At 44.0% G+C, this 27,123-nt stretch overlaps 2 protein-coding genes across 3 annotated transcripts in view; one reads left to right on the forward strand and one right to left on the reverse strand.

Annotated features, from left to right (window-relative positions):
• The first annotated feature begins 1,530 nt into the window (after positions 1 to 1,530).
• UBR7 (ubiquitin protein ligase E3 component n-recognin 7) lies at positions 1,531 to 12,431 on the forward strand. Its single transcript, XM_082283053.1, is given in 12 exon segments — positions 1,531 to 1,858; positions 1,861 to 2,112; positions 2,301 to 2,434; positions 2,579 to 2,639; positions 3,741 to 3,836; positions 4,935 to 4,988; positions 6,156 to 6,261; positions 7,332 to 7,516; positions 8,062 to 8,193; positions 8,576 to 8,738; positions 9,580 to 9,641; positions 10,404 to 12,431. Coding segments are annotated over 12 exon segments (1,530 nt in total). The 5' UTR covers positions 1,531 to 1,666; the 3' UTR covers positions 10,497 to 12,431.
• Positions 12,432 to 13,837: 1,406 nt separating this feature from the next.
• Positions 13,838 to 27,123, reverse strand: part of BTBD7 (BTB domain containing 7) — a 56,059-nt gene continuing 42,773 nt past the window's right edge. Inside the window, exons 8-12 of one of the 2 annotated variants that reach the window (XM_082284491.1) lie at positions 26,959 to 27,072; positions 25,258 to 25,447; positions 21,809 to 21,987; positions 20,742 to 21,170; positions 13,838 to 18,771 (exon numbers count right to left, since the gene is read on the reverse strand). In XM_082284491.1, the coding sequence (XP_082140617.1) occupies positions 17,956 to 18,771; positions 20,742 to 21,170; positions 21,809 to 21,987; positions 25,258 to 25,447; positions 26,959 to 27,072 (1,728 nt within the window). In that variant the 3' untranslated portion in view covers positions 13,838 to 17,955. The remainder of the gene's footprint in view (positions 18,772 to 20,741; positions 21,171 to 21,808; positions 21,988 to 25,257; positions 25,448 to 26,958; positions 27,073 to 27,123) is intronic. The other variant, XM_082284492.1, reaches the window with a different exon arrangement.

The raw sequence follows: 27,123 nt of genomic DNA on the forward strand, positions 1-27,123 counted from the left end.
AAATTCTTGCCTAATGTTAAATGTTGCTTTTCAGCCATCACACAGTTCATACCGTTTCTGGAGTGTTTTGTGTGGAGGAAAAGGGAAAACACTTCTCTCAGATGAAGGTGTACAACAAGCTTCCAAAGCTGCAGAACAAAGCTCATAGAAGATGTCATCATTTTAACGCAGATCATGTGAAAGAGCTCTTCTGATACACTTATCAGACTACTATTTTGTACTAAGTGTTGCCTTTGTCATTTTGGTAAGACACTTCCTGCAATAAATCATCTACCCTAGAACACTTAAAGCATGTTATCACTTCAAGATGTTGCAGCCTGACAAGAAATCAGAGTGAGTGTAATTTTCTCTCACTCTAAGCAACTAAACCTCCTTGGTCTTCGGAGTCGGTCTTTTCAGTTATGCCTCTATCCCATCTGCCAACAGAGTATCTTAAGAGTATCTGAGTACATAAATGTCAAGGATACATCTACTGGACCTCACTTCTGACTCCTCTCTGCATTTCAAACGAATGCAGACAATTTTGTCCTTATAAAAATTCATTTATTTCCACACCTTGTCCTCCATATGTAAGTCTCAAGATTTGCTCAGTTTCCATACAAACTTATGCCAGCAGAACACAAAGTGAAAATAACCCCGCAAAATGCTTTGCCCACTATTCATTCAAGCAGTTAAATTCTGCTAGAGAAGACTCTTAGGCTCTATGGACTGACTATCAAGTGTTTTACACCTGTTCACAGAGGCATTCTTGATTAATAGGTGACTAAACCTTGAAGATGATAGGCAAAAATAATCTTCCACTGTAGGATTGTACAGGAATGGACACAGTTCTACACATGCTTGTTAGTTTTGATAGTTATAGTGGTCTTATATTGCTTTTTCTTCATACAAATACAAGTTGTCTTGTACTTCTAAAGATCATATTTGACAAAACAACTCTTTTCAGATTTTATTCCTTTATTTTAAAAGTGGTGTCACATGAAAAAATACTGTGACTTGAAATAAGTTATTAAAAAACATACCAATCAGAAGATTTGTGAAAAAAGTTTTACACTTGTCAACTAGTTTACCAAAAAACTGTTGTCAGCATAACACTGGCACCCTGTAAGCAACACGCTCCTCGCACCCAGGCCTATCCTTTCGGTCAGGTTTCCGCATTAAAACATAACTGTCGGGATGGACATTTCGCATTTAAACAGGAGCAGCAGCGCCGCAGGAGCCGGCCCGTGCAGCGGGCCCGGGACACTTACAGTCGGTACAGCCGAACGGGACTGTCTCGGCGCAGACCCGGCCTCTAGCGCCATCCTCACGGCTGCTGCACCTTCGTCCGCTTCAGGGGAGGATCATCGCCGCTCGCCGCCGTGTCCACGTTGTTTTCGTCTTCACCTTGATCCTCCTCATCGTCATCGTAGTCGTCGTCATCTCCGCCATCACCTGCCAGAGTTCGGGCGGGCACGAGTGAACGGTGCGGGGCGCGGGCGGCGCCCCGGGCCCGGCGGAGCCCCCTCGGCGCGCCCCCCCCACTCACCGCGCCGCGCGCCGCCCGCCGCCGCCCGCTCCTCCTGCACCAGCGGGGCCAGCATCTCCACCACCCGCTCCTGCAGCTCGCTCAGGGCCCGCCGGAGCCCGCGCAGCTGGGCGGCCTCGCCCTCCTCCGCCACCGGGTATGGCACCCGCACCGTCCGCGTCCGCCCGTCGCGGCCCCGCAGCTCCGCCACCAGATCCTGACGCAGGCCCGGCTCCGTCCCCGCCGCAAGCTCCGCCATCACCGCCCGCTGCTCACGTGCCCTCCCCTCCCGTCACGTGCCGGCCGCGCCCCCCGCTGACACACCGCCCCCGGTCACGTGGGGCGCGCGCGATTCCGCTTCCGCTGTGGCGCCCCCTGGCGCCTGCTTGGCCCCGGGTTTCCCGCCTCGCTTCGCGCTCCTCGGCCTTCGCGGCCCCGCGATGGAGGCGGCGGCTCCTGAGGGCGCCGAGCCGGGGAGCGCCGGGAGCGGCGCGGAGGAACCCGTGGTGTCCCTGGCGGAGGTGCTGGCGGAGAACGAAGAGCTGGAGAAGGAAGCGCGGGCGGTGCTGGGGGGCAGCGACCACGAGCGCTGCAGTTACTCACAGGTGGGGGCGGGGCCGGGGGCCTCGGGGCCCGGGGGCGGGGCCTGGGCCGGGGGCCTCGGGGCGGGGCCGGGGCGGGGGCGTGGTCGCGGGGCGGGGCAGCGAGGGGGGGGCGCGGGGCCGGGCGGGGGCGGGGCAGCCCCCCGTTCCCCCGGCGCCCCTCATGCCGCGGCCCGTCGGTGTCTCCGCAGGGCGCGGTGAAGCGGCAGGCGCTGTACGCCTGCAGCACCTGCACACCGCCCGGCGCCGAGCCCGCGGGGATCTGCCTGGCCTGCAGTTACGAGTGCCACGGCACCCACCGCCTCTTCGAGCTCTACACCAAGAGGTACGGGCGGGGGAGCGGGAACGGCCGTGTAGGACCCTCACAGCTCCCGTGGCTCCCGATAAACTGCTGGGAGTTGTTAAGAATACAAACCCCAGCGTGTTCGCACTTAATATAAACCCCGAAACGCTACGTTTTTCTTTCCAGGAATTTCCGCTGTGACTGTGGGAATAGCAAGTTCAAAAATCTGCAGTGCAAGTTATTCCCGGTGAGTTCAGACAGGTTTCAGACATTCAGAGTCAAAATAACAGTCTTGGGAGGTTGGTGCCTTGCCTCAGCCAGTGCTGACTCATGCGACGCCTCCAGTCTTCCCAGCAAGTTAAAAAAGGTGGGAGTATTATGGCAGGAGATAAAACTGTTGAGGGACCAAAGGGAAATGCTGGGAGGAGAAGGAACATTTGGTCCTTGTCATCCAAGAGTGCCGCAGTTCTGCATCCATGGTCAGTGCTCTTCCAGAAGCATGTTCTGGCATTTCTGCACTAACACATCTCATTAGTTTTAAGCTGGTTTAGAATAACCTTTTGGGCTGCAATTTTGCAGTACATTAAGAAAATTTAGGGCTGTGGTACTGTCAGAGGGACAGTTCCCTTTCCTTCTTTGTGGTGGCATTAGTGCCCTAATATTTTTTGATAGGTTGTCACCAGAGCCTACTCATGGGATGTTTTTTTATTATATGAAGCTGCCTGTACTTTCATACTTGGTGGGCATTTTGGACTTGTCAAATAGCCGGTAATCTTCTGAGAAGCAGCAACAGGATGCTGCTTGGCTTGCTTGCAGTGGTGCTCCCAGGATAATAATGGTCCAAACATAGAAACAGAGAGTGGTTTTGCGTATGCCTATTTTGTTCTGGGAGAACTGAGATGGATCCAGAGCTAGTCAGCCAAGCCATGGTGCAGTGATCCCTACAGAGACACCTGTGACAAATTTAAGATGTTACCATTTCTCATTTAAGTCAATGAAATGGATCACGTGGTTGTTCCTTCTGCTTCAGTTCAGTGAAAAATCAGTTGTACAGGTTAAGTGAGCTTCAGCATCTGTCCATTGAATATTTCTGACACCACAGTTGCCATTTGTTACAAAGGTGAGCAGACTGTTTTTCCTCTTTGCTTTTGAGCTTTAGCATTCCTCACATGCCCTCTCTGCTGCTCACTGTAAAGCAGAGGTGTCTGGAGAATATCTTTCTTTTTGTATATTCAGGCTGATGAAAATAATGTTTGCTTTTAGGAATTAAAGGGAAACGGAAACTGTCTTTACTGTCTTTTGTTTTCTACTGTGTTGTCTATTGAGATATCTTCCCCTTTTCTCCTAGGAAAAGAGCAAGGTGAATTCAGGAAATAAATATAATGACAATTTCTACGGATTGTACTGTACATGTAAAAGACCTTATCCTGATCCTGAAGATGAGGTAAGAAATAGAAAATCCAGTAGTAATCATATATAGATGGTGTTTATGCTAGGTACTGTGTAAAGGGTGGTCGCTGAGCTGCTTTGCAAGGAAAATCCCACTTCAAGAAATCTTACTTTCCATATTGGTTGTCATGTGTCATATGAAGTAATTACTTTATAATTTTTTTGTAATGGTAAAATATGTTTATGCCTTAAAGACAGATGATGAGAACAACTCATCATTTGGACAAAATGGTGCTACAGTTCTCTAAAGTTGCAGAGTTCCCCTAGGGGACGGGGTTATCATTATCTTGAGAGATGTGGCTAGAGCAGAATAAACATGTTGCCCACGTTAGGAGAGTCCAGAACCTGCTTCCCCATGCCTGCAGCAATGCTTTGGCAAGGCTTCTGGGATGGGGGGAGTCTGTCCTGTCCTGTAACACTAGCTACAATCCTTGGTGGTAGCCAGAACATTTTTTTCACTCTCTGAAATACTAAAACACAGCACTTGATTTTGCATGTGCATGCTGTTGTTTGCAGCCACAGAAGTCAGGTGTTCTAAAGAACGGGGAAGGCACAAGTCTTTCAAATACAAAAACCAGCATTTTATAAACTCCCCTTTCTGAAGTTGAGAGACAGCGAAACATTTCTGAAGAAATCATTGATAGTTGTTTCATAACAAAGCACTTCATACTGTACTGTATGGTGATCAGTTGATTTCAGTTTTGGCATCTTTCACAGACCTGATGACAGTGTGAATATCAGTATCTTTCTTCTGCTGAGCTGTCTCTTCATGCATTTCTGTTTATAGGAAGAGGGATACTATCAGTGTAGTAACTTTTATCAGGTTTCTGTGAGAAAGTCTTGCCCTTCTGGTTTTGTAGTAAGAAATGGGATTTCCACAGCCTCAGTCATATGACAAATGACATGTGCTGCTGAACCTGAGGGAAGCAAACTGATTAACGTAGCACTAACTACTTATTAATGGCAGCTCCCTATTGAGGGGTGAAGAGGGAAATGCAATTCACTGAGCAGGATTTGCATGATACTGCAGTTTGAGACCTGTGAAAGATTCTGGAGGTTGCTATTAATGCTAATAATATGATTGTTCATCTAGATTCCAGATGAGATGATCCAATGCATAGTTTGTGAAGACTGGTTCCATGGAAGGGTAAGGAAACTATAAGTAGCAGAACTGCCATTTGCACAGGAATGAGTTGGTGTTGGTTAGGTTTGTATGGTAATTCTTACTTGGGAAGCTTGCTGTAGTTCTTAAAAGAGATTATTACATGAGTTCCAAGGTATTTGTTTTCAGCTTATGCAAAGGAGCATTGAAAGTCTAATCTTGCACTGCTGTCTACTCCAGTTCAAAAATACTGGGAAGAGTTCTACCTTTTTGAAGGTTGCCACTGCAGAATAAAGTAATAACTTTATAACTGTCTCTTATTTGGAAAACTCAAATCAGTATAGTTGGTGAGGAAAAGATTCTTACTGAGGCACATCTTTATCAACTACCTGAATAGTTCTTCCTTCAAAAAAATGCTTTTTAAACTCTTAATTCCTTTAAGTAGCAAGGAACAGACTGTGCTGGTCATTCTTGATTTTGGGCTTTGGGGAAGTCCTTTGAAAGCAGCCAAGCAGTGTAGTGGGTGCCCTACTTAATGGGTAAGCATTAAGGATTCAGCCTCTTGTGCCTTGAAGGGCACAAGTGAAATTCTGTGTTTGAAGTTGCAGGATCAAAGAGTGAAAAAAAAGATGATTGGCTTCAATTATGGGTTCTTGTAGATAAACTTCTTTTATATAAGTGTATGAATGAAGAGTGTTGTGCTGCCTACTGTGAGCCTTGCAGGAATGCTTTTTCAGAAGAAAGCCACTAAGTGCTTTTAATTGCCAAAATAGTTCTCATGAATTTATGGACAGCTTTGGGACTTAATTCTTGTAACATTCAGTATGTGATCACTATGAAGACTTTACAATCTCTTACATGTAAGGAAGAAATCATAAGAAGCAATCATAAAAAGTTAGGAGTTGAAATGTGCAGCGTACAAGAGGTATCTTCATCTGTCCTATGTTTAGAATAGTTTAGTAGAATATTGTTTAGAAAGGAGATTTCTGGGTATGTTGAAGACATAAAAGGCTGTAGACAAACAGAAAATTATTTTTTTCTCCTGGAATTTTTATCAGCTCTTTCCAGTCTTTAGATATTCTGATGATCATTGCAAGAGTGAGCGCTTGTGCCGAAAATGTTATGGCAGCTGATGTTTTCCTTCCTCTAAATGTGGAGTCTGTTAATTGGCAGTGGATGCTTCACTACTGTGTGCTTGCTTCTTTCTGACAGCATCTTGGTGCAGTTCCCCCTGAAAGTGGAGACTTCCATGAAATGGTGTGCCAGGCCTGCATGAATCACTGCCATTTCCTATGGGCTTATGCATCGCAATTAGCAGGTAAAGAAGTTAAGAGATCTGAGCCAGTATTTTGTGAGCATGTATTTCTCATACATGGTTGGTTAATGACATAATACTGGTTTTAAGTGTTTGGAGAAATGATACTCATTAATTATATTGGACAGTCACCTTCAGCAGTGGAACATGTGGGGTGGCAGTAACTTGTGTAAAAAAAAAAAAAAAAGCAGTTTTCATTCTTAAATCTTAGTTCTGTGGTGCTTGCTTTTATTTATTTTATCAAAGATGTCTAGCACAAAATGGATGAAGATTTAATACTTGACTCAAAGAACTTAATTTCTAAATTGGATCAAAGATCTGAAGAGCCATCCTAAGGGAAGCAGTGAGACAAACAGTTCTTACAGAGGCTCTGAGCACCAAAGAGTGAATGATAGAGTGACCTGAAATGAATATGTTTAACGTTAATCTGAGTAGGGCTGGGGCTGTGCTCAGGACACACATTCCCTGTGGTCACACCAGGCCTCAGCTCTGTGACCTTAAAAGAATAGATGACTTGATTTCTGTGGAAAGAGCTGGTTTCTCATAGTCTCCTAAAAAATACTGCTTGTATCAACTGCTAATTGATCTCTTATGTTCCCAAAATTTCAGTGGTATTTTCAAGGATGGCTACCTGGAGTTCTCTTCCTTCTAATGTAAATAGTACAGAATGGGGTGTTTGTTTGTTTTTTGCTTTCCTCCTCCTAACCAGCTTTGTCACAGGGCACATACTTAAATTGGCATCAAAACAAAAACTTGTTTTAAATAAACAAGAGATCAGCGTAGTTAATCTGTGATGGTGTTTTTGGGGTATGTTAGGAGAAAGTTAAAAACTCTTGACACAGCAAAAAAGCATATGACAAGTTACTGAAACTGTGATAGCTGGCAAGGGGTGTCAAGAAGGACAAGCGTCTTAGTAAAGAACTCTTTCAAATTGTGATACCCTCTTCCCTCTCTTAGGGCTTAGGTTTTGGGAAGCAGAGTGTTTTAGAATAGGAAAAGCAGAGAGAACATCTGTAGCGATCTGCACCTTTTCTGGCACAGTATTTTCACTTATGTGGGTATGTATCTTCCAGTTCCTCCTTTGACCAAAGCGAACTCCCTTGAGAATGAAGGGATTGTCCTGAAGGTAGAGGAAAGTGAAGAGCAGAAGAAAGAAATAATAAAAGAAAGTGGAGTGGAACACCAAGACACAAAGGAGGAAAAGCAATCGGAACAATTTAATGAACCATCCACTAGCTCTGGGTCTGCCTGTCCTGAGGTAGAATGTGCCTTCTTTTCTGACCTGCACATCTTCACGCTGCTGATAGTTGAAGTAAAGCCCACCTTGCTCTGTACAAGCTCAGGGAAGGGGTGGTGTGTTCAATCTGTTCCCGTGTTCCTCTTCAGTCACTTATTCTTCTGACCTGCAGTCTCTGTGGAGCACAGCTTAGGCTGTGGAACAGGGCTGTCGAGAGGTGTAATGTCTGTTTGCAGATGGGCTACATCTGTCCCTTCTTGTCAGCCACCTGGCCACTACACTGAGGTAGCTTCTGTTCTAATATGTGTTGTGGCTGCACTTGCATGATGGTCCAGCTCTGAGTTCTTAAATACTTATGGTTATTGTAGTAAATTTCTACAGAAATTTCCAGTGGAAATTGCTGAAACCACATCAGGATTCTCATGTGGATGGTAATATAGGTTGTTTATAAAAATAAATGTTTGAGACAAAAGAAAAATCTTGCCTAAGGAAAAGGACATACCAAAAAGAACACGGTGTGTTTGAAGTGATGTTATAGAGTGCTGAACACTCTCATTTTAATTCAGGTAGTTACTAAGAGCGAGGAGCCAGTCTGCAAGCTGAAGGATCTCCAAAGCAAGCCATTTGTAAAAAAAGATACTGCCACCTTTTGGCCATCGAACTGGAGGAGCAAATTATGCACCTGTGAAGACTGTTTGGTATGTACATTCTCTTCATTACCATCACAGATGTGGGAGAGGCAGGGAGAAGCTCCCAGACAATCTTGAGGAGAAGCTTTAGGTAACATCTGTGTAAATCTTCTTAACGCTGCATATAAACACTGAAACCCCCCTTCACTCCACATAAAGATTCACACTGAATCCTATGGAATTAATATAGCATGAAAGGGCTTCTAAATGTTTGTATTTTCTTTGCTGCTTAAATCCAGTATTGCTTTGGAAGTTGTTATGAGAAGATTCTGAAATACCGGGTATAAATTTACCTTATTTTTATTGTTGTTATTTGTGATACTGACTGAGGGAGAACACCTCAATTTGAGAAGTTCTGTCACATAAAAGTAAATTTGACTTTATTCTCCAGAAAATGTATTCAGATCTTGAAGTCCAGTTCCTGACAGATGAATGTGACACTGTCTTGGCTTATGAAAATAAGGGTACCAGTGACCAAGAGACAGAGAGGAGAGATCCTTTAATGGACACCCTTAACAGCATGAACAGAGTCCAACAAGTGGAACTCATCTGTGGTAAATATAACTTTGTTTTTAGAATCTGCCTTAACACACTTTAACTGAACAGTTTTTCACAAGAGATTGATCTCAGGCCTTGCAGTGTGATGTCAAACTATTTTTGAAGTAACTTGCAGACAACTGTATGACAAGTTGCACACCTCACTCAGGAGTGGTCCTCTCTGGCCCATCATTACAGCTTTAATTTACAGTGAGACACTAGATGGTATGGGAACTTTCACCCTGTTTAACATCTTAGATACTGTATTGATAGTAATTTATTGTAATGTGAATATTTAAACCTTAATTTGAACTTCTGCTGTCTGGCTGATTTATCTTACCCTGTTCTGTTGTTTGGCCATCTCCTGTTGTCTGGGGAGTGCCAGCCAGGTGTCCCCTGTAGCTCTGCTGCAGAGCATAGTGACAGGGCAGGGCTGAGGTGTTTCATACCTGGAGCTGTGCTTCTCCTTTCCCGTCAGGGCTCTGCACTCTGGTGAGGACAGTGTCCCAATCCCGAGTTACAGGCTGGGTCTTTACACCACGACCCACACATGCTTTTGCTGGGAGCAGGGGCACTTTTAGTTAATTGTACTAAATCACTCACTGATGTCTCTGTCTTTCTCTGAAATCAACCCAAACAGCCACTCACACTGCATAGGTTAGTCTCATAAATTATTAGGCTTCTCATGTTTACATTATTACTACTATTATTATTATTTATAATCTAATTCAAACCTACATTTGTCTGAAGTAAACCTAGCAAATGACAAGAGAAGGTAGAACAAGTTGTGTTCTTGAGCCAGTGTTAAACTAAAACCGGGTGTCTTACTGGGGTTTTTTTGTTTTCTTTGCTATCCAGAATACAATGATTTAAAGACGGAACTGACTGACTATCTCAGGAGGTTTGCAGATGAGGGAACGGTAAGGTGCAACTTCCAGAACTTGTTTGCTAGAAAATGTGTTTTAAAGAACTGTGGAGGGCTCTGTTGTAATGTTTTTTTCCTGTCTCTTGGACTTGCTGGTACTGCATTAGAAATTAGAAATCCCTGATTTCATTCAAGTTTAATTTCTTAATGACATTGCTGAGAGATAACAGGGACTTTACAGAAATCTATCTTCAAGGTACTGAGAGTAGTTCGTACATTTAAATGAAACTTCTGTTGCTCTAGATTAAATATTCAGGAAGAAAAGCTCTTCTCTGTTTTTTCTTAGATTGAATCTAAACTGCTAGAAGAATAAGGATTGATTATGATTGTCAGTCTTGTCAGTTGTTTTCCTGCAGGAATTTGCATGCTGTTATTAAGTAACACTTGGATTTTGTTGGCTGACTTGCTGTATTGCCATTCGTAGTTACATTGGAATGACCCTGAAGTGAGCTAGTGAAAATCTTGCTTTTTGTTAAATTTCCTGATGGTAAAAGCAAGAGGTCAAAGTCATTAAAATACCATTGGGAGCCTTGCTCCTTGTGTCTGTTCTGCCTTTGGTGAACTTGTTTCCCTGTTTGTATTATTTACAATAGAATTCGGGCATGAATCCTCTTCTTTGTGTGCAACAGGAAAGCTGTACCAGAGAAATTTCAGGGTATTTGCTTTTCTGTGCTCTGTGTGTTATATGTGGGGATAAAACAGGATCCCTTAATTAAGCATTTGCACCACAATTTGGGTTTCATACTGCTTCTCCTAGGTGGTTAAAAGAGAAGATATCCAGCACTTCTTTGAAGAATTTCAGTCTCGGAAAAGGCGACGGACTAACAGGATGCAGTACTACTGTAGTTAGACTGAAAGGGTTTGGGTCTGAAAGGACAACTGGGAAAACAATGTTCACTGGCAAACAGAAAAGGCATCTTCAGTTTTTGGCTTCTCATCAAAATCCAGCTGTTTGAGAAACATCATTTTGTCTTATACTTCCTTTATTTGTAGCACCTAAAACATGTTCTTAACAAATCCTTACACTGCAGTTAGAGGGATTTCAGTACCGATCGACTTTGCATTCCCGTGAAAGCCGGCCTTGTCTCCAGGGGAGGAGGGCTGTTGCCACAGCTGTGTCCTGCTGCTTCTCTGTAGCCTCTTCCTTGGTTACTGCCAGGGCCTGGCGCCGTGGCTGTGCTAAACCCGCCCGGGCTCCGCCCTGCCCTGGCCTCGGCGGCAGGGAGCGCGTTCCCGGCTTTCCTGCTTGAGTGGTTCTGTCTCCTCCCTCCCTTTGGGCTGTAGGGATTCTGGTGAGGGCTCCCAGCACCGAGGAGGTGCCTGTCCCTGCCCGAGGGCTCGTGGCTCCTCAGCGGCTGGAGCGGCCTGGCTGTGGCAGAACCCAGCACTGCTGCCTGCCTGCTCCCACTGGGGAAGCGCTCCCTGGGCTGCTCACAAATGGGAAAGCAGAGCTTAGGCTTGATGCAACAGAGTGTTCTAGCTGGTTTTACACATTAAAAAGCTTATTTCTAGTATTGGACAGGGATGGTTTACATGGAAAAAAATTGTCACGTGATCTTAGGTCACTCATTAGAACATAAACGAGAGCTAGGAGGAGTTATTAAATTACGAACTAAGCATGGGGGGGTTTGTTATATGCTTTGATTTTAAAAACTAGCCTACAGCAAATTCTTCTACTTTATAAATGTTGCTGAAAACACTGCAGCATCCTGGTATTTTGCTACAGTATGGAATGTTCTTTTTATAACCACTGTGATAATCATGGAACAGGAGATGTTTCACCGACTTTTAAGACTACACTTAGCAGCAGTTAAGAATAAAGATTTTTAAAGTTTGGAGCCTAATGTAGTTAGACCCCAAAACATACATTAAAGTTCTAGTTTTTGAGGATTTCTGTATCATGGGGTACTACTCTGCTTCCGTGTTAATGGTTTTTGAAAAGCAAAGGTAGGCCTTTATCATTCTCACTATTAACTGTTTCTGACCACTTTATTTACAAACAGTAGTTTAGCATAGATGCTCAGCTCAGCAGTTTCATAGAACATAGAATATGCTGAGTTGGAAGGGACACATCAGGATCATCGAATCCAACTCCTGGCCCTGTGCAGGACACTCCAAGGGTCACAACATGTGCCTGAAAGCGTTGTCCAAACACCTCTTGAACTCAGGCAGGCTTGGAGCTGTGACCACGTCCCTGGGGACCCTGTTCCAGTGCCCAACCACCCTCTGGGCAAAAAACCTTTCCCTGAGATTCAACCTAAACCTCCTCTGACACAGTTTCATACCTTTCCTCGAGTCCTGGCACTGGTCTTGAGACTGAAGAGATCAGTGCCTGCCCCTCCTCTTCCCCTCACAGGAAGTTGTAACTGCACTGAGGTCTCCCCTCAGTCTCCTCTTCTCCAGGCTGAACTGACCAAGTGACCTCAGCTGCTCCTCCTTCCCCTCAAGGCACTTCAGTGTCCTCCTGGCCCTCCTTTGGATACTCTCCAACAGCTCTGTATTTTTTTATATTGTGGCACCCACTCGAGGTGAGGCTGCCCCAGTGCAGAGCAGAGTGGGACAATCCCCTCCCTTGCCCGGCTGGCGATGCTGTGCCTGATGCCCCCCAGGACACGCCTGGCCCTCCTGGCTGCCAGGGCACTGCTGACTCATGCTCAACTTGCAGGTCCCTTTCCTAGTTTCTTTTAAATTTAACTCTGGGTATTGTACATGCTCTTTTTTTGGTAGCAACTGTTACAGGAGTTATAACTGCACATCTAACTGCAATATAAAAAAGTTAAAAGAACTGTTCACTGTGTACTGTCTTGTTTTCTCTCAGTGCTGCTGTACTGTTCTGTTTCCATCCATGATCCAGGCAGACACAGGGACCCCAGTGATGACGTGTTAGCCAAGCCACCAAGGTACATATATAGTGGGGGCCCAGTCAAGCCCAGGATTCCTAGATCTTTGTTTCTCCCTGATGCAGGTGTGAAACAAGGGATTGGAGCCTGCTGTTAGAGCAGGATGGGGTCATGTTTCCCTGGTATTGCAGTTTCTGTAATTCACTGAAGGGGCTGGGGAGAGGATACCAAAGGCAATTGTGTCTTCTGCAGGAAATAAAAAAGCAGGGAAAGGCCCCAGTGCACACAGAAATGCTTTATGGCCCAGCACAAGCCTTGCTGTGCTTGAGAAAATACAGCAGTGATGGAAGAGTGAGGAGTTCAAATGTGGAATTCCTGTAGCTCCAGTTGCACAGCATAGGGCCAGCACTTACCATGAGCACTGTCCATTCTTGGCATCAGCCTGTACTGAAGCAGGGTTCACCCCAAGGGATGCGGCCCCAACAGTCCCCCTTTCCAGTGCCTAAAGCCTCCCTTAGCAGAGACACCTGGCATGCTCTCCTCTGAGGTTAGCAGGCTCAGAAGCACTGTTGCAGAGTGACAGAAAGCCTGTAACAAAAAATGTTAAAAATTGTCTAATTTAGGAAGCTCCTAGAACTCATCTTCCTGGGTGTGGGAGGAAAGGTGTCAGTAATTAACATGTAGGACCACACAGTTCTCCCTCTCCTCACCCACCTGCGCTCTGTGCCAGGATGTAACTCGCAGTATTTTGCTCTCGTACATCAAAGCGAGACCAGGCGAGTGGACAGATGACACTTTTGAACTGAAGCAGTGAGGCACTTCTGTGAAAGAGATATACTGAACAGTCAGCTGGAATAGTCAGCAGGAAAACTGCAACCCAGGAATGCTGGTACTGAACACATCTGTCCAGCTGCTCTGATGAGAAAATGAATAGGGACCCAGGGCTGCCCCTCACAGCCCCAGCTCTGAGCAGCCCTGTTGCCTTTCACAGGGCATGGTCTCAGGCAATTAGGCTCTAGCCAGAACTCACAGAACTACTTTACTGAAATGCTTTTCATTTTTAGTAACTGCCTGATCAGAGTGACTAATTTCCAGTCCCTCCTTTACACTGGTTTATATCATGGCTTTGGTGTTCACACAGCATTACTGTGCGCCGTTTTTCCCCAGCAGGAACAAACCTTGTCAGTTTGAGGAGTCTTTGCACTTGGACGGTGCCTTTCTGTTTGTATGGCTGGGCTCCTTTCCCCAGCCCCAGTCACTGCAGTCTGGAGTGAGCAGGGCAGGGTCGTGGGTGCAGCCAGGCAGCAGCAGCTCAGGGGAAGCAGCCACACAACAGCCACGTTCTATACAAGCCATTTATTTGAAATGCCAACTATATGTAGGATAAAGTCAGTGTTACATGCTTCTCAGCAACAGTAGAAAAATAGAACCAGTGAAAACCTTTTTACAACTGTAATGGTACTCAAAAGAGAAATGTATTGTTTTACAATGCATCACACAAGACTAGAATTCAAGTTTGGAGGTACCTAAATAAAAATACTATCTTTTTTTTAAAAAACACTATGTACAATTGAAGCGTAAACAAGTTTTACAAAGTACTGGTTATGCAGGTTGTAGAAAAAACACTTGCATAGGACATGAAGTCAGTTTAAGAAAGTTTTCTGAGCCTTTAGCATTGAAGGCACTTGACTTTATACCAGTAACAACACAAGGACAAGAAACAAATCCGTAACACTGCCAAGGGCAGGGCTGCCTTCTGGCAGTACAGTTAATTACAGAAACCCCAAATGCGGTTTTACAAGTTTTCCTCTAAGCTGTTCCCTGCATCCAGCGGGGCTCAGCACTTCTACCATAGAAGCATAGAATTCTTAGAAGAACAGTGCCTCAAACAGCATTAGTGTTCTTTCAAAAAAACCCCCAGAAAAACAACCAAACCAAAAACCCAAATAGAACACCCAACCCCCCTAGGCCCCCCCCAAACCCAAACCAAAGAAACCCCTAAGACATACATTTGGGACATTCCGGGACCAAAACCCAAGCTTACAAGTACAGGTGGCCACAGCCTTAGTTTTCATAAGTGAAAATCCTTAAGAACAGGAAAAATACAACAAGAAACTGCCAATCAACACAGCAGTTACTAATACACAACTACAATAATTCTGTGGAACAACAAAACGTTTCAAAGGAAGAATGTGTTTCAGGAATTAAGTTATTCATCCATATATTAAGGAAAAGAGGAGTTGGGTTTGGGGAAAGGGGAATAAGACCTTCTTGCATGTTGCTCACTAAATCCATGTCTGAGCTCTCTCTTTTAGTAAGAACAAGGAGCATGAGTCTCCCCCATTCAAGAAAACAATGTTTATACCTCTATCCTCAAGCAAAATAGTCAATCATCTGTAATCTCCATCAAATTTATAGAAGGTAAAGGTGTCAATTTCCAGCCTAATCAGAAAGTGCTTAATGTAAACAAGGAGCTTCTGCACCAAAGTTTCAGTAGACAGAGAACAAGGAGTAGCAGGTAGCACAGGTACGTGTGTTGTGTGAGTGAGATGTAGGATGAACACTGGCTTCTGAATAATGCTGCCATGAAAAATGGTCTCACCCCTCCCTCTGCACATCCTAAGTAGGGAATCTTGCTCTGGAGTACAAAAATACAGTTCCAGTAATTCAAGAAATCCTTATTTTCCACTTCAGACCAGTTGCCCTTAGCTGCCATCTTCTTCCCAATTCAAAATATACAAGTGAAAACATAGATTGTCTGCATGGCCTGATTGTCTTTGTGGCCTCAGAAGGACTTGTCTTTCATTCTGCATCTACTTTTATTCCTTCTTTTTTTAATACTGCTCAGTTCCTGAGACTTCAGAAGCAATTTTGTATTCTAAGATGCAGATGTGTCCTCCCCCGAGGCATTTCTCACCAGCTTATTCCAAAGCAAAACATTTCATGATTTTCCTCAAACCACAAGCCCAAAACTTCTCATCTTCATCAGCCACACCCCTCCCTAAATTTCAAGCTTTAAAGTTCTATCTGTAGATCTCAGTCTCACCTCTGTTCAGGTACACAGTGCCACACCAAACTATGATAACTAAAATAGTTTTCCTGAAGTACATCTATCAGTTTTAGGTAAAGATATTGAGAATAATCAGTCTTCTGAGGACAGCTGTAATTTCCTAGCAATTAAGCTGCCAACACACACATGATGCAAGTCCAGGGAGTTTCAGGGTTCTTGTGTGTGTGATGAAAGTTGCTGGTTCTACTGAGCTGGTCTGATGCTTGTAAAGATGAGACCCTCGTGTGCGGTTGGAGCTACGCAGTCAGACAGCACCGTGCTCAAATCTTCAGAAGAAACCCAATGAGCCTCAGCCCCTTACTCTGCAGCAGCACCATCCCCCCACTGACACCTTCTTGCATTTAAAAATGTTCTACACCACAGTCCCATGGAAATCCCACAGATGGGTGATGAAGCCAGGACTACCCAGTGCCTTGACTGTGGGCAAAAAGCAAGATTAAAAAAGCTGACAGAGGGGAAAAAAGCCCCAAACCTCCCTCCACCCACAAGACACAGCACCTGCACAGTTTAGCTAAGTTTCTGCTCCAATCCTACACCATGCTTTCCATGGCTGCATCTCAAAAGGAGCACCTGCAGAGCTACCATGGAAGCAGGTCTATAGATGTGTCTGCAGGAGACACAGGGTTTATTGGTTCAAAGACCCATATCTTCATTTGTCTAGAAGCTATTTGGTAGTTTGGAAATGCAGTATTCAATATATTTCAGTAGCACTGTGTTGTTACCGGGCCCTGCATACTTTAATGAAATACATTAGGTAAGAATCTGCCATCAACTAAAACCACAAGTAAAGTTGCAGCAAGAATTCTGTTAAACAGTATTAAGCACTTTGAGCTGCAGGAAACAATTCAACCTAACCTTAAAGCAGTCCTTAGGTCACAGCCTGGGACTATAGTTTTCTGCTATAGGGAAACTCATTATAGAAACTGCATTTAACCTCCCCAAACAGGACCTTACCAGCAAGCACTACTCTGCAGTGGCATCAGATCCCTATCCTGAATGCAATGAATTTCTTGTTAAAACTGCACAGTGAGTATTAAGGATGCACCTCATAATTGTAACCGTTCCCCTGGTGCTCTGCTGAACCCCGCTCCAGGGCAGGAGCCAGCCCGGAGCAGCATCCTCCCCTCCTCACATCCTGTTAACAGGGGAATCTCACTTCTGTGCTTTCAAAAAGCAAAGCCAGGCAATGGAGGTGGAATTTAAGAGCGCCAAAGCTTCACACGTGTGGTGATGCTCAAGCAGTGACTCTTCCCTTGGATTCTGCTCACGGAACAGCTGCACCTGTGGAGCCAGCGCCACGTGAGGCCAGGTAAGGAACACTGAGCGAGTCACTGAGGCTGGAGCCCTTTGTAGCCACAGGCAGGAGAAAGCAAGGCCATGGGCTGGCACCGCCGGGGAGGGGACCCTCCCACGTGTTCAGGCAACAGCAAAGGTTCTATGCTTCGTCTTCCTGACGCTCCATGAGTTAGCAGGAATCCGCTCATCTGGTCTTCGCTTACCCACGGATGAGCAGCTGGAAGAACAAGTAATCACTATAATTCCTAACAGCATTTCTAGATTTATTTCTGAATGGGCAAATCAACAAGTCTAGTCTGTCTAGTATGTGCTTCCAGGTGATCATGAAGTCCTCCATGGTCACAGCCAAAGCAGAACTAAACAGACTCAAAATGTCATATTCCAGTGAATTTCACAGGAATTTGGATTCCTAAATATCCTTCTGGAGTCTTAAAATCCCAAATATAATTCTTGAAGTGGGTTTGCTACCTATATAAAGAAAAGACCAGCTGCCAGAACATTTCAAACAAAATATTAGACTGGATTCTTGCCATAGTCGTAAAAATCAGGAAGATTTCAATCTAAACAAACAAAAAAAAATCTAACTAAAAATGTAGGTTTTTTGATGTGCTGTTCTTTGGAATTCCTATAATTAAAAAATAAACGTGTTGTTATTATCTCATAAGAAAATACATTTCATAATGTGCAACCCAATGCACATAAGGAATCAGCATGTGAAAGGGTAAATGCAAAAGTATGAAAATACAGTCCTTTAAATGTGACATTAAAGTTTAACATATTAGTACAAAACTAATACACTAAAATAGATGTACAGGTGCAAAAGGCTACAAGGTTGTAGAAAAAAGGTACCAGTTTCTGTTTTTTCTAAAAGGCTTAATTAAATCTGCTCCAAAAAAAATTGCAACAAAATAAAACCAGAAGCAGCATTAAAACCAAACTGACAACATGCTGTCTCTAATAAAGCAATGTATGTACAAAAGAAGTGAGCAAAGCTGAATTTTTCTGCTGGCATGAAAGAATTTCTCTGACAGAAGTCAGGCCAAAAGTTGCAAGGAATGGGATGTTTACAACTCTTAGGCACAGAGAAATAGTGGAGGTTGCTTTCATAGGGCAGATTTTTTGTACAGGAAGTCTGGTTTGTTTGGAGACCTCCTTCCTCTGCTTACTCCATCTTCCCTTTCCAAATCTGCATTCCTCTGTGCTCCATGTTCCAATGGCTCATCATCTGCCAGTCTCCTACTGGGTCTCTCTTCTGGCATGTCAGAGTTGTAGGCAGAGAGTGAAGGTCTGTTGGAGGTTAGCCCATAGGTTAAATCCGTTTCCATTTTTGCTCTTCCCCTGACGTGAACAGGGCCACTGCCAGCATTTTCCTGGGTAGCCAGGGCCAAGTCCAGTCGCTGGGGAGGTTGTTCTAAGACATCGAGGTGTATTGGCTCATTCTTTTGCCTGTGTTGATGCCCATCTTGTGAGAGCAGGTATTCCCTCCTAGAATCCTCTTGCTTTTTAGGAGATATCTGGGAAGGTAGATAGGCTGACTTTAAGCCACTTGGTGATGCCTTATTGTGGCTGTACAAATCTGGGCCAAAATAAATGCCTTGTGAAGGCGAAGGACTGTGCCTGTTGGGTGCTGGAGTAGAGGGTCTGCATGCAGCATTAGAGAAGTCATAGAAGTCAGGATACTCCTGGGGGTTTTCTCGAGCATCTATTTTTTGCTCTATTGCATGTTTTTTCCGAGAAGTAGGCATGTGTCTGTTCTGAATACATGAAATGTGCTGGGGTGGGCCGGGCCCTACCTCTGTAACCGCCTGGCTTAGCTCCGTGTCCACCGTGAGCTCTGGTAATCTTCTGTCTTTCAAAGACATTGCTGACACACCCATGGCAATGTCTGGCATCAGTTCATTTAGCAAGGGCTGAGTGCACTGGAAAAGAGAAGAAATCGGTCCATGGAAACAAAGACAAAAGCTAAACACAAACTGTATTTAGGATGGTTTTTGTAACTCAAAATGGCATTTACTTAATCTACTTTTGTCTTGCCAACTTCAGCCTGCAAGTTTCCTGCACTGTTTAAAGAACACATCTATCCACCAACCTTCACCTTCCTGCTTCTTTACTTCATGAAGCTGTTGTGTCACAAATACAGCTCCTCTTAAATTCATCTTGCCTTCAACGTGCAGTAAAGGACACTGTACTGCTGAACTTCTTAAAGGCAGGCCTGCTTTCAGCCACTTACGATTTTCAAGCCAAACAAGAGCCCAGCAAATGGTTTGTCAGGCACACAGTTCCAGTGCAGAGAAGCCACGACACACACGTGCCATCACTGTAGACACAACCCTTCTGCCTGCATTCCCCATTTCAAAGTAAGTAAACTCCAGACAGCCACGTGTGTCCAGGACAGCCTCAGGGCTTGGGGGAGCATCAGTTACAGGGCTGACTAGATCCAGAGAGTACATGGAAGCTGTTGCATGGCATTCTTCTCTACCTACCCCATGCTTGCCTCAGTGCAGAATTGCTCATATTACAGCCTTCCAGACAGAAGAGTGAGAATTTCTACTCACATTTATCATTTCTCATGAAAGCAACTTTAGTAATCATTGATTAACAGTAACTCACAAATTGCAGAAAGAATACAGAACAAAAGTATCACCTATATTAAGCCTATGCTCCCCCTTGCATTATTTATAGACATATTCTAGCAGAAATATTTCTGAGATGAAAAAGGTTACTATATAGTTTCCTTAGGGAAGACAGTGTTGATCAAAGGAGAGTGACATGCTACAAACCCCACTTTTGAACAAACAATGGCACACATTTCTAATGTGAAGTTACATATTTTACTCTAAAATAGAAAAAGAAGTGCAATATATTTAAGACAGTTGCTAATGGGAAGAAAATAAAATCAATTTTTCCAATCAGAACTCGATGCTCAAATCTGCATCTAATGTGCCACAACTATGCACTGACAGTTTTTTCACTGCAGAAATAAATTACCCAATTCTTCATTTTGCACTTCCTGTACTTCACAAAGCTATGTCTTTACTGAGTATCTTATATTTCATTGTTTTTATTGCATCATATTGTAGTTCAGCAACTATAATGACTACTTTTAAATGCTGTAACAAACCCCTTTGTATCAGCAATTACCAATTTCTGCTTGCCAATTCCTTTTCAAGTATTTCTCAGCTGTAAAGCTTTCACACTCTTCACAGGTGTATAAAGGCAACCTATTTACTTCAGACTACTTACCTGTGAAGAGCCAAAATATCCCCACTACTTCTACCTGTGAATTACAGTGTGCAGTCCACTACTGAAGTTGGCTTATGCTTTGTTTTAGTGTAGAGCAAACTACGTTTGCCACACAAGGGGTGGCTGATGTCTCTTGGTCAGTTCAGCCTGGAGGAGACTGAGGGGAGACCTCACTGCAGTCTACAACTTCCTCTTGAGAGGAAGAAGAGGGGCAGGCACTGATCTCTGTGGTGACACTGACAGGATTGAGGGAACGGCCTGAAGTTGTGTCAGGGGAGGTTTAGGTTGGATATGAGAAAAAGGTTCTTCACCCAGAGGGTGGCTGGGCACTGGAACAGACCCTGTGGGTCCCTTCCAACTGAGGATATTCTGTGCTTCTATGATTTCAGAAGATTCCTGAGCTTGCCATTTGCCCCTCCAACAATGCTCCTGCCCCTGGAACATTCATTCTCCCAGGGATTAGGGCATGTCTTTGGGATAGAGAATACTGACAGACAGTTCGGTAGGAAAACCTCCTCCTAACTGATAAAGATGCTCTTTTCATACAACCCCAAGTTACTTCATCATAACAATTCTCCCTAGCTCCTTCGATGAGGTACTTTGAGTGGCCAGAAACAGGCAGAAGAGGAGAAATCCCAATACTTACTACTTGTTTCTCCGCTGCCATCACTGCCGCCGCCGCCGCCACCGTTTGCCGCCCCAGGGCCGCAGTGTTGGTGCAGTCGGGAGGCGCTGCCTTCACGCCGGGCAGGTACACAGGCGGCGCAGCCTTGGGGGCCGTCCGCGAGTGGAACAGCGAGTGGTTACAGGGGTAAGAAAAGGAACGGGAAGGATGTTGACTCGGCACCCTTTGTTTCCAGCCCACTTTGAACTGGTTATGAATAGGAGTTGCTGGTGGGTGGTATGGAGGCGGAGGAGGGGGCAGCGGTGGATGGAAGGCCACGAAAGAGTCCAGTTCTGTAAACATGGTTTCTGCAGTGGGAGTGCTGTTGACGCGACATCGTCCAGACTGTCTCACTGTCAGCAGTGGGCTTTCATCCCCAAAGCGCTCATCAGGAAAGAATTTGTGAGGATTCTGCAAAGGTAAAAAACCCAGCATGTAAAAAGACAAGGCAGGAAGCCATCTAGAAAATCTCCCGAACTAACACTCTCAGAAACATGCCAGTACTGTAACTGCCTGGTTGCGGTATCTACGAGCCCGCCAACACTCAAGGTGACTGCAGCAACCATGCAAAATAGTTTGGGGTTTTTTTAAATACAAACCATCAGATCCACTGTAAGCTGACCAACAAATGCATTTGCTTTAGCACCAGTGTATAAACAGAAGAGGTATTTTCAGTTTCCCAGTTCTGACATGTACTGTGCAGACCTACAGTAGTAGTTAGCACTTTTTCTCTTCTCTAATAATATAAGAATAAATAATAACCTAGGCTTCAAGTTATGGTTCTACTGCTCTCACCAACTCTCTCTTTAGCAGTTCTATTTTGTCCCCAAAATCTGTGTCTACAAGAGCCTCCTGAATGGCAATGACTCTTTAGAAAACTATTTATACATGGCACTTACAGGTTTATAAAATCACACACATCAAATGCAACTGGCATTTGCACCTGGACAGTCACACAGACATTTCAAAGCACTTGTGCACCTGCATGCATACTATTGCAGAGCACACAATCAAGTCCCTTCATGGTCTTGCACAGCCATTCTTCATACCTGCAGGAGCTCAGCAGCAGCATCAGAAAGCCCAAATTCCCGCAGCACGCGGATCTGGATCTCGTAGCTGACTGTGGCACCTTCCCCACAGTTCAGGGCGTAGGCTCTCTGCACCTGCTCGGTGTGGCGCAGCTCCTGCAGCCGCTTGATCATCTCTTTCACAACCAGGAGATTGGGAACTGGAGGGATAACAGAATGGGGTAGGGATAAGAGAGACTCCTTCTTCTCAACTGTGAGACAGTAAGTTTGATTGCAATGGTTAGATTTACTCTGAAGGAAAAAAAATCTAACATCAGGCTGCCTTGGCTTTTTTTCTTTAAGAAGCATGCTGCCAAGAACTGTTCAACTTACACATGTTCCACGGAGCATCATTAAGACACATGGGATAACACACACCATATGAATGATAAAAACACACACCACTTCTCCAGCTTCTGCTAGAATGAGCCACAAATAGAGCCTTCTCTGTAAACCCCTTAAGATGCAGGAATTCCATGATTTGAGGTGGAGGCAGGATATCTTAAATAACAACTGAATGTTCCCTCATGAATTGTACAGGCCAAGAATTCATTGATTTTTTTGGCATACACTTCATACTTCTAATGAAGCTCAATAATCACAAGACCATAACACCAGTATGTAACTAGAGAAAGAGCATTTTACAAAAGTTACACAAACTGTAAGCCAACAAAAACCTGTTAAAATTATGTTGTTTTATGCAGTCATATTGAAATAATGTTTTAAAAACCATTCCAAAAGAAAGTAATATATAATTTTGGGTATTTATCCTGTTGCAAAACTTTCTCATGCCACTTCTTACTGCTGTTTGATGATGAATGATATTTCTCTGGGGTGTTTCTGTCCTGAGGAAAACGTGCATATAATAGAGAAGATAAATCCAGATCTCTGAGTGTGTAAGTCCTGGTGTCTGATCCTTCACCAGCTTTACAAGTGTTATGTATTACCATGACCAGATGTCCGTATTGAAAGCTCACAAAAATTAAACAGATCAGACAGCAAGAACAGTGCAAAAAGACATTTGCATTACAGAGAAGCAGAAAACCCAACACCACACAACTACAACTGGTCCCAATTTCACAAAGTTTACATTGGTACATGAAGGAGAAGTATATGTAGCGCAAAATATTCCCCCGCTCAATGGAGTTCCTGTACTGGGAGGGGCGGGAAGGAACCCATTCTAACCAGTCTTCAAGGCTTGTAAATAAGTCTTCCATGCTACCCTACACTTAAATTCTTCTGAAAAATCCTGGTTTAGCAGCCAGATGTTTAGCTATAGCCAGTATTTTGCTAATACTTAAAGAAGAGGATTTAAGAGAAGTCTGAAGCAGTTCTCCAAACTAGTAGTCATAAAAATGACATAAGGTTTTCATTAAAAAGTGCTGTCTTCTCAAACCCTGGTTTGTTTCTGGTTTGGTTGTTTTTTGGTTTTTTTTTTACTATTATTCATGTGAAACACATGCAAGAAAGATTATGTATATAAAAAAATACAATTCTCTCAGTTGCAAGATTTCTAATTCAAACTGAAACTGGAAAATACATAAGGAAACCCAACCACTTGCAGAACCTGGCCTCAAATTAGAACAGGCTTCAGCTGAACTCATTTTACAATAGTGCTGCAGAAAGAGCATTATAACATGCTGCCAGCAGGTTTGTGCAAATCCAGTCCTCAGGCAGTGGGTCCAGGGAGAAGCCAGGGACAGATGGAGAACAGCCGAGCTGTGAAGCACCCCCTGTTCTGAGCCCAAGAGCCATGGAGGCGATGCTGCCCAGCTCTCCCCTATACTCCCTGTGCTCCATCTATGCTCCAGGATGGATTTCTGTACAAGTTAGAGTTTGGGACAGGCTTTAATCTCCTCAAGTTAACTGGGCCCCATCTGCTCATTCTAGCAAAAAGGCATTGGCAAAACAATCAATTCTTTTGCTTAATTACAGGACTAAGCAAGGCAGACAGTTGCCAGGACACAATTCCTGTCCTCCAACTACTGGCCAGGCTCAGAGTCGTATCTATGCTCAAATCAAAGGGCTGGCAATAATTCCTACCAATTAAATTGTACAGAACAAAGCTGCAGGGGAGTTTCAGATTGGTCAAGATGTCTCATGCTTGCCAACAGTGCCAGTATTTTTTAAGAACATGAGAACTTTTGCAAAACATTAAAGACCTCTGAGAACCTGCTGCCATTCTCAACTTCTTTGGAAATTAAGATTGAGCAAAGTGTTATCAAAGTCCTATCTTACATTAAATAGTTTATATTCAATTAATGGTAAGTATATTTATGCTTTTCTGGGGAGGGAAGTCTAAGTACTATAATGCACTGTTGAGATGCCACAGTTTTGCTGAAAGCTCCAAATTTCTAAAGAAGCAATTGGTATTTTTATCAAATTTTTCAAACAGTACGTTTTCAAAAGCTCCTTCTAGGCTTTACCAAGTTTCTTCCCAGACCACAAGAAGCAAACAGATCAAAACCATTCTACAAATTTTCCTAGAAATCTTATAGCTAAACAGTGTTTCAAATCTTCCTAACACCACAAATTAAATTCTCTTGCAGCAATTTCACTCCATTTCTTTTGTCCTGGCTCTACCATCTATAAGAATAGTTTATATCTACCTCCTTTCAACATAGCTGACTGAAGAGAGACATAATTGATACACAAAGAGCTTATAAAATGGGGAATGTCACAGGCACAGCGTTTTCCACTTCCTTCACTGAATTAAAATTTAATCTTTTAACAGGACAGCGGAAAGGCGAGAAGTGCTAGATGCTTTAGGAACCCCACTAGATACATTCCCCTAGTCTGACACCAGAAGATCATATGCATAAATGACAAAATATATTTAGTATATACTTTTCTGGCTTGCCTATGGGGAATGTCACACCAATCATCCTGAAGTCAAGAGAGGCCATATTTACTTGAGCCTATAAAAACGTACTCTGACACACTCTTCCACAAGGAATCAAGTTAGTTTGACTTCAAAGTTAAAGTGGATTTGGTAAATTGAAGTAAATGTGTTTTGAGTGCCTACTTCCAGTACTTTCCTGGCATACTGAGTTCAGCTGATTTCCTTACAAGTTATGTTCCCTGGCTTTTGATTTTTAAAAGAAATTTTCCAGACTCACAGATCTTATCTATACTGGACAACTGGTTGTATAAAACTGAGAACTCGGTAGAAAATTCTGAGAATAGAGAGCCAGGCTCCAGCAAGTGTTCTACCGTGTTTAACCAGTCCAAGGGTTTTGTTTTCTAACTAGTTACTCTGCCATCCAAAACCAGTTAATGTCTTTAGGACAGACCAAAGCAAAAGGACTATTCCTGGTGCAGAACTAGTCTCTGAGGAAACAAAGTTCAGTAACTGACACTCACTCCCCCCAGGCCCAAGCCCCTAAGCACTCCCAGGAGATCACTTGGCATGGGAAGCGATCAGAGCTCACCTGGGATCTCGTTGGCTATAACTGAGGGAGGACTGGTCTGGTTAGTGCTGACTTGCTGGTGGGTGATCACATGGCAGCACTGCGGCACCGCGTTGTTCACCATGTACAGCGTGTCAGGCACGTTGGACATTCGCACCATCCGCAAGCGAACGAGGTCGGTTTGCTCCACCATCATCTCGTCCAGCACAGACTGCAACGACAGCCGCCAGAGCCTCGTGAAGGCACCGCACGCACCCCGCTGCCACTGCTGCGAGCACAGCCCCAGCGACACAAGTCCAGCCACGTCTACACCACAGTAACTTTGTCAGGCCACAAACAATATCTGGCTTTTCATCAGCATTTTCTATTCCATTTTCCAGTCATGATCATAGTTGAGTTTCAGAGCTAAGAGTAGGCAGGAGAATAGTTTGGGAAGGATGCTTTGTTTATTTTAACCTGTCAGATTAGAACTGACCTTCTCGAGGGCAGACACCCTGGACTTACACAATTACTGCCTATGAGTCTCAACTTTCTGTGCCATTGAGTAGAAGGCACTAGCCTGAAAATGAAACATCATTCCCTTAGACATCTTAAAGAATAAAAAAGGATTTATGCCTACCCTTTAAAGATTCTTACTTAAAGTTAAATGAATTTATTTCAAAAAATGGGAGACTACTCGGGGAGTAAAAAAAAAAGATCAAAAACCACTCATTCACAATTTTTTCCTTTTACAATAATTAAACTACTACTAATAAATTAAACAGGAGGAGTAAAGTTACCAGAGACTATGTATGAGAGTCCTCCCTCTAAGGTTAAAAAGCCAATAATGCTTTAAAAAATATTGACAGCATAATATGACACCAATACTAACAAGCAGGAATCCTGACACGGGTATGGGAGGTGTTAGAATGCACTTTTTACTTTGGATAACTACTAAAGCACTCCCACGGCATATACCTGAAAACTAAGAGTCAAAGCTTTTATCACATTTTTGTTAGTTTTAGCAATCCAAGATACAAAGAGAACATTTTAACCAGCTAGTGTTCCTTTGCTGTTTTAGTGCCACTTGTTGCTCTCTAACTGCTGTGCCCAAAATGCAAAGTAGTTTTATTTCTTCTCCTCCCTCACAGAGGACATTAACAACAACTCATACCCTTAGAAAACATTTTCTCTCTTAGGCACAGGGCAAAAGCTCCAAATTCACCAGAGCAGAGGTCAGAGTCTGTAGGTGATGTGGATGTGCACAGCTTCACCTAACCCTCTTGCTCTGCTGTCACCTGCACTGCTGGGACTCTCAAGCCCACAAGTCAGAGCACCCTGAAGTGGTGGCATTAGCCAGTGACACAAAAGGCTCCCATTCTGCCAAACAGAACGCGGCACGTTCCTGCCCCACGCAGCACCATCTCCACCCTGACACCAAACGCACCACCAGAGATGCTACAAGATCTTCACCTTGACAGTGCTCATGCAAGAAATTAAATAGGGAAGCAACTGCCTGAGAGGGAAACAAAGGACTTCATTCAAATCAGACACAGGATATTCATCCCATTTTGTGGAGGATCACGAGATTTTTGGGTATGTTCTGATTCAAACAAGAAGATGAAATATCAGTCCTGTGCCGAATAGCAGTTCCCCACCCAGCTCTGGTGGGAGCTGGGGAGCCTGAAAGAGCTGGCACCGAGGTTGCTGACTAGCTGCAGACTGGGACTCTCAGGCTCTCACCTTGCCATCCGCCTGCCAGGAGGGCTGCCGAGGAGCTGGGCCGGCAAACTGGCTGGAAACCAGGGAGGTTTCCCTCAGAACGCTGCTTTGTTTCCGGTGGAATTTCATCAAGATCTGTCTCGCAAACATTTCAATTTCGACAAAAAAAAATTTTGTTGAAATTTT

The sequence above is a fragment of the Coloeus monedula genome (genome assembly GCF_965178545.1).
Source record: "Coloeus monedula genome assembly, chromosome: 6".
Taxonomy (NCBI): domain Eukaryota; kingdom Metazoa; phylum Chordata; class Aves; order Passeriformes; family Corvidae; genus Coloeus; species Coloeus monedula.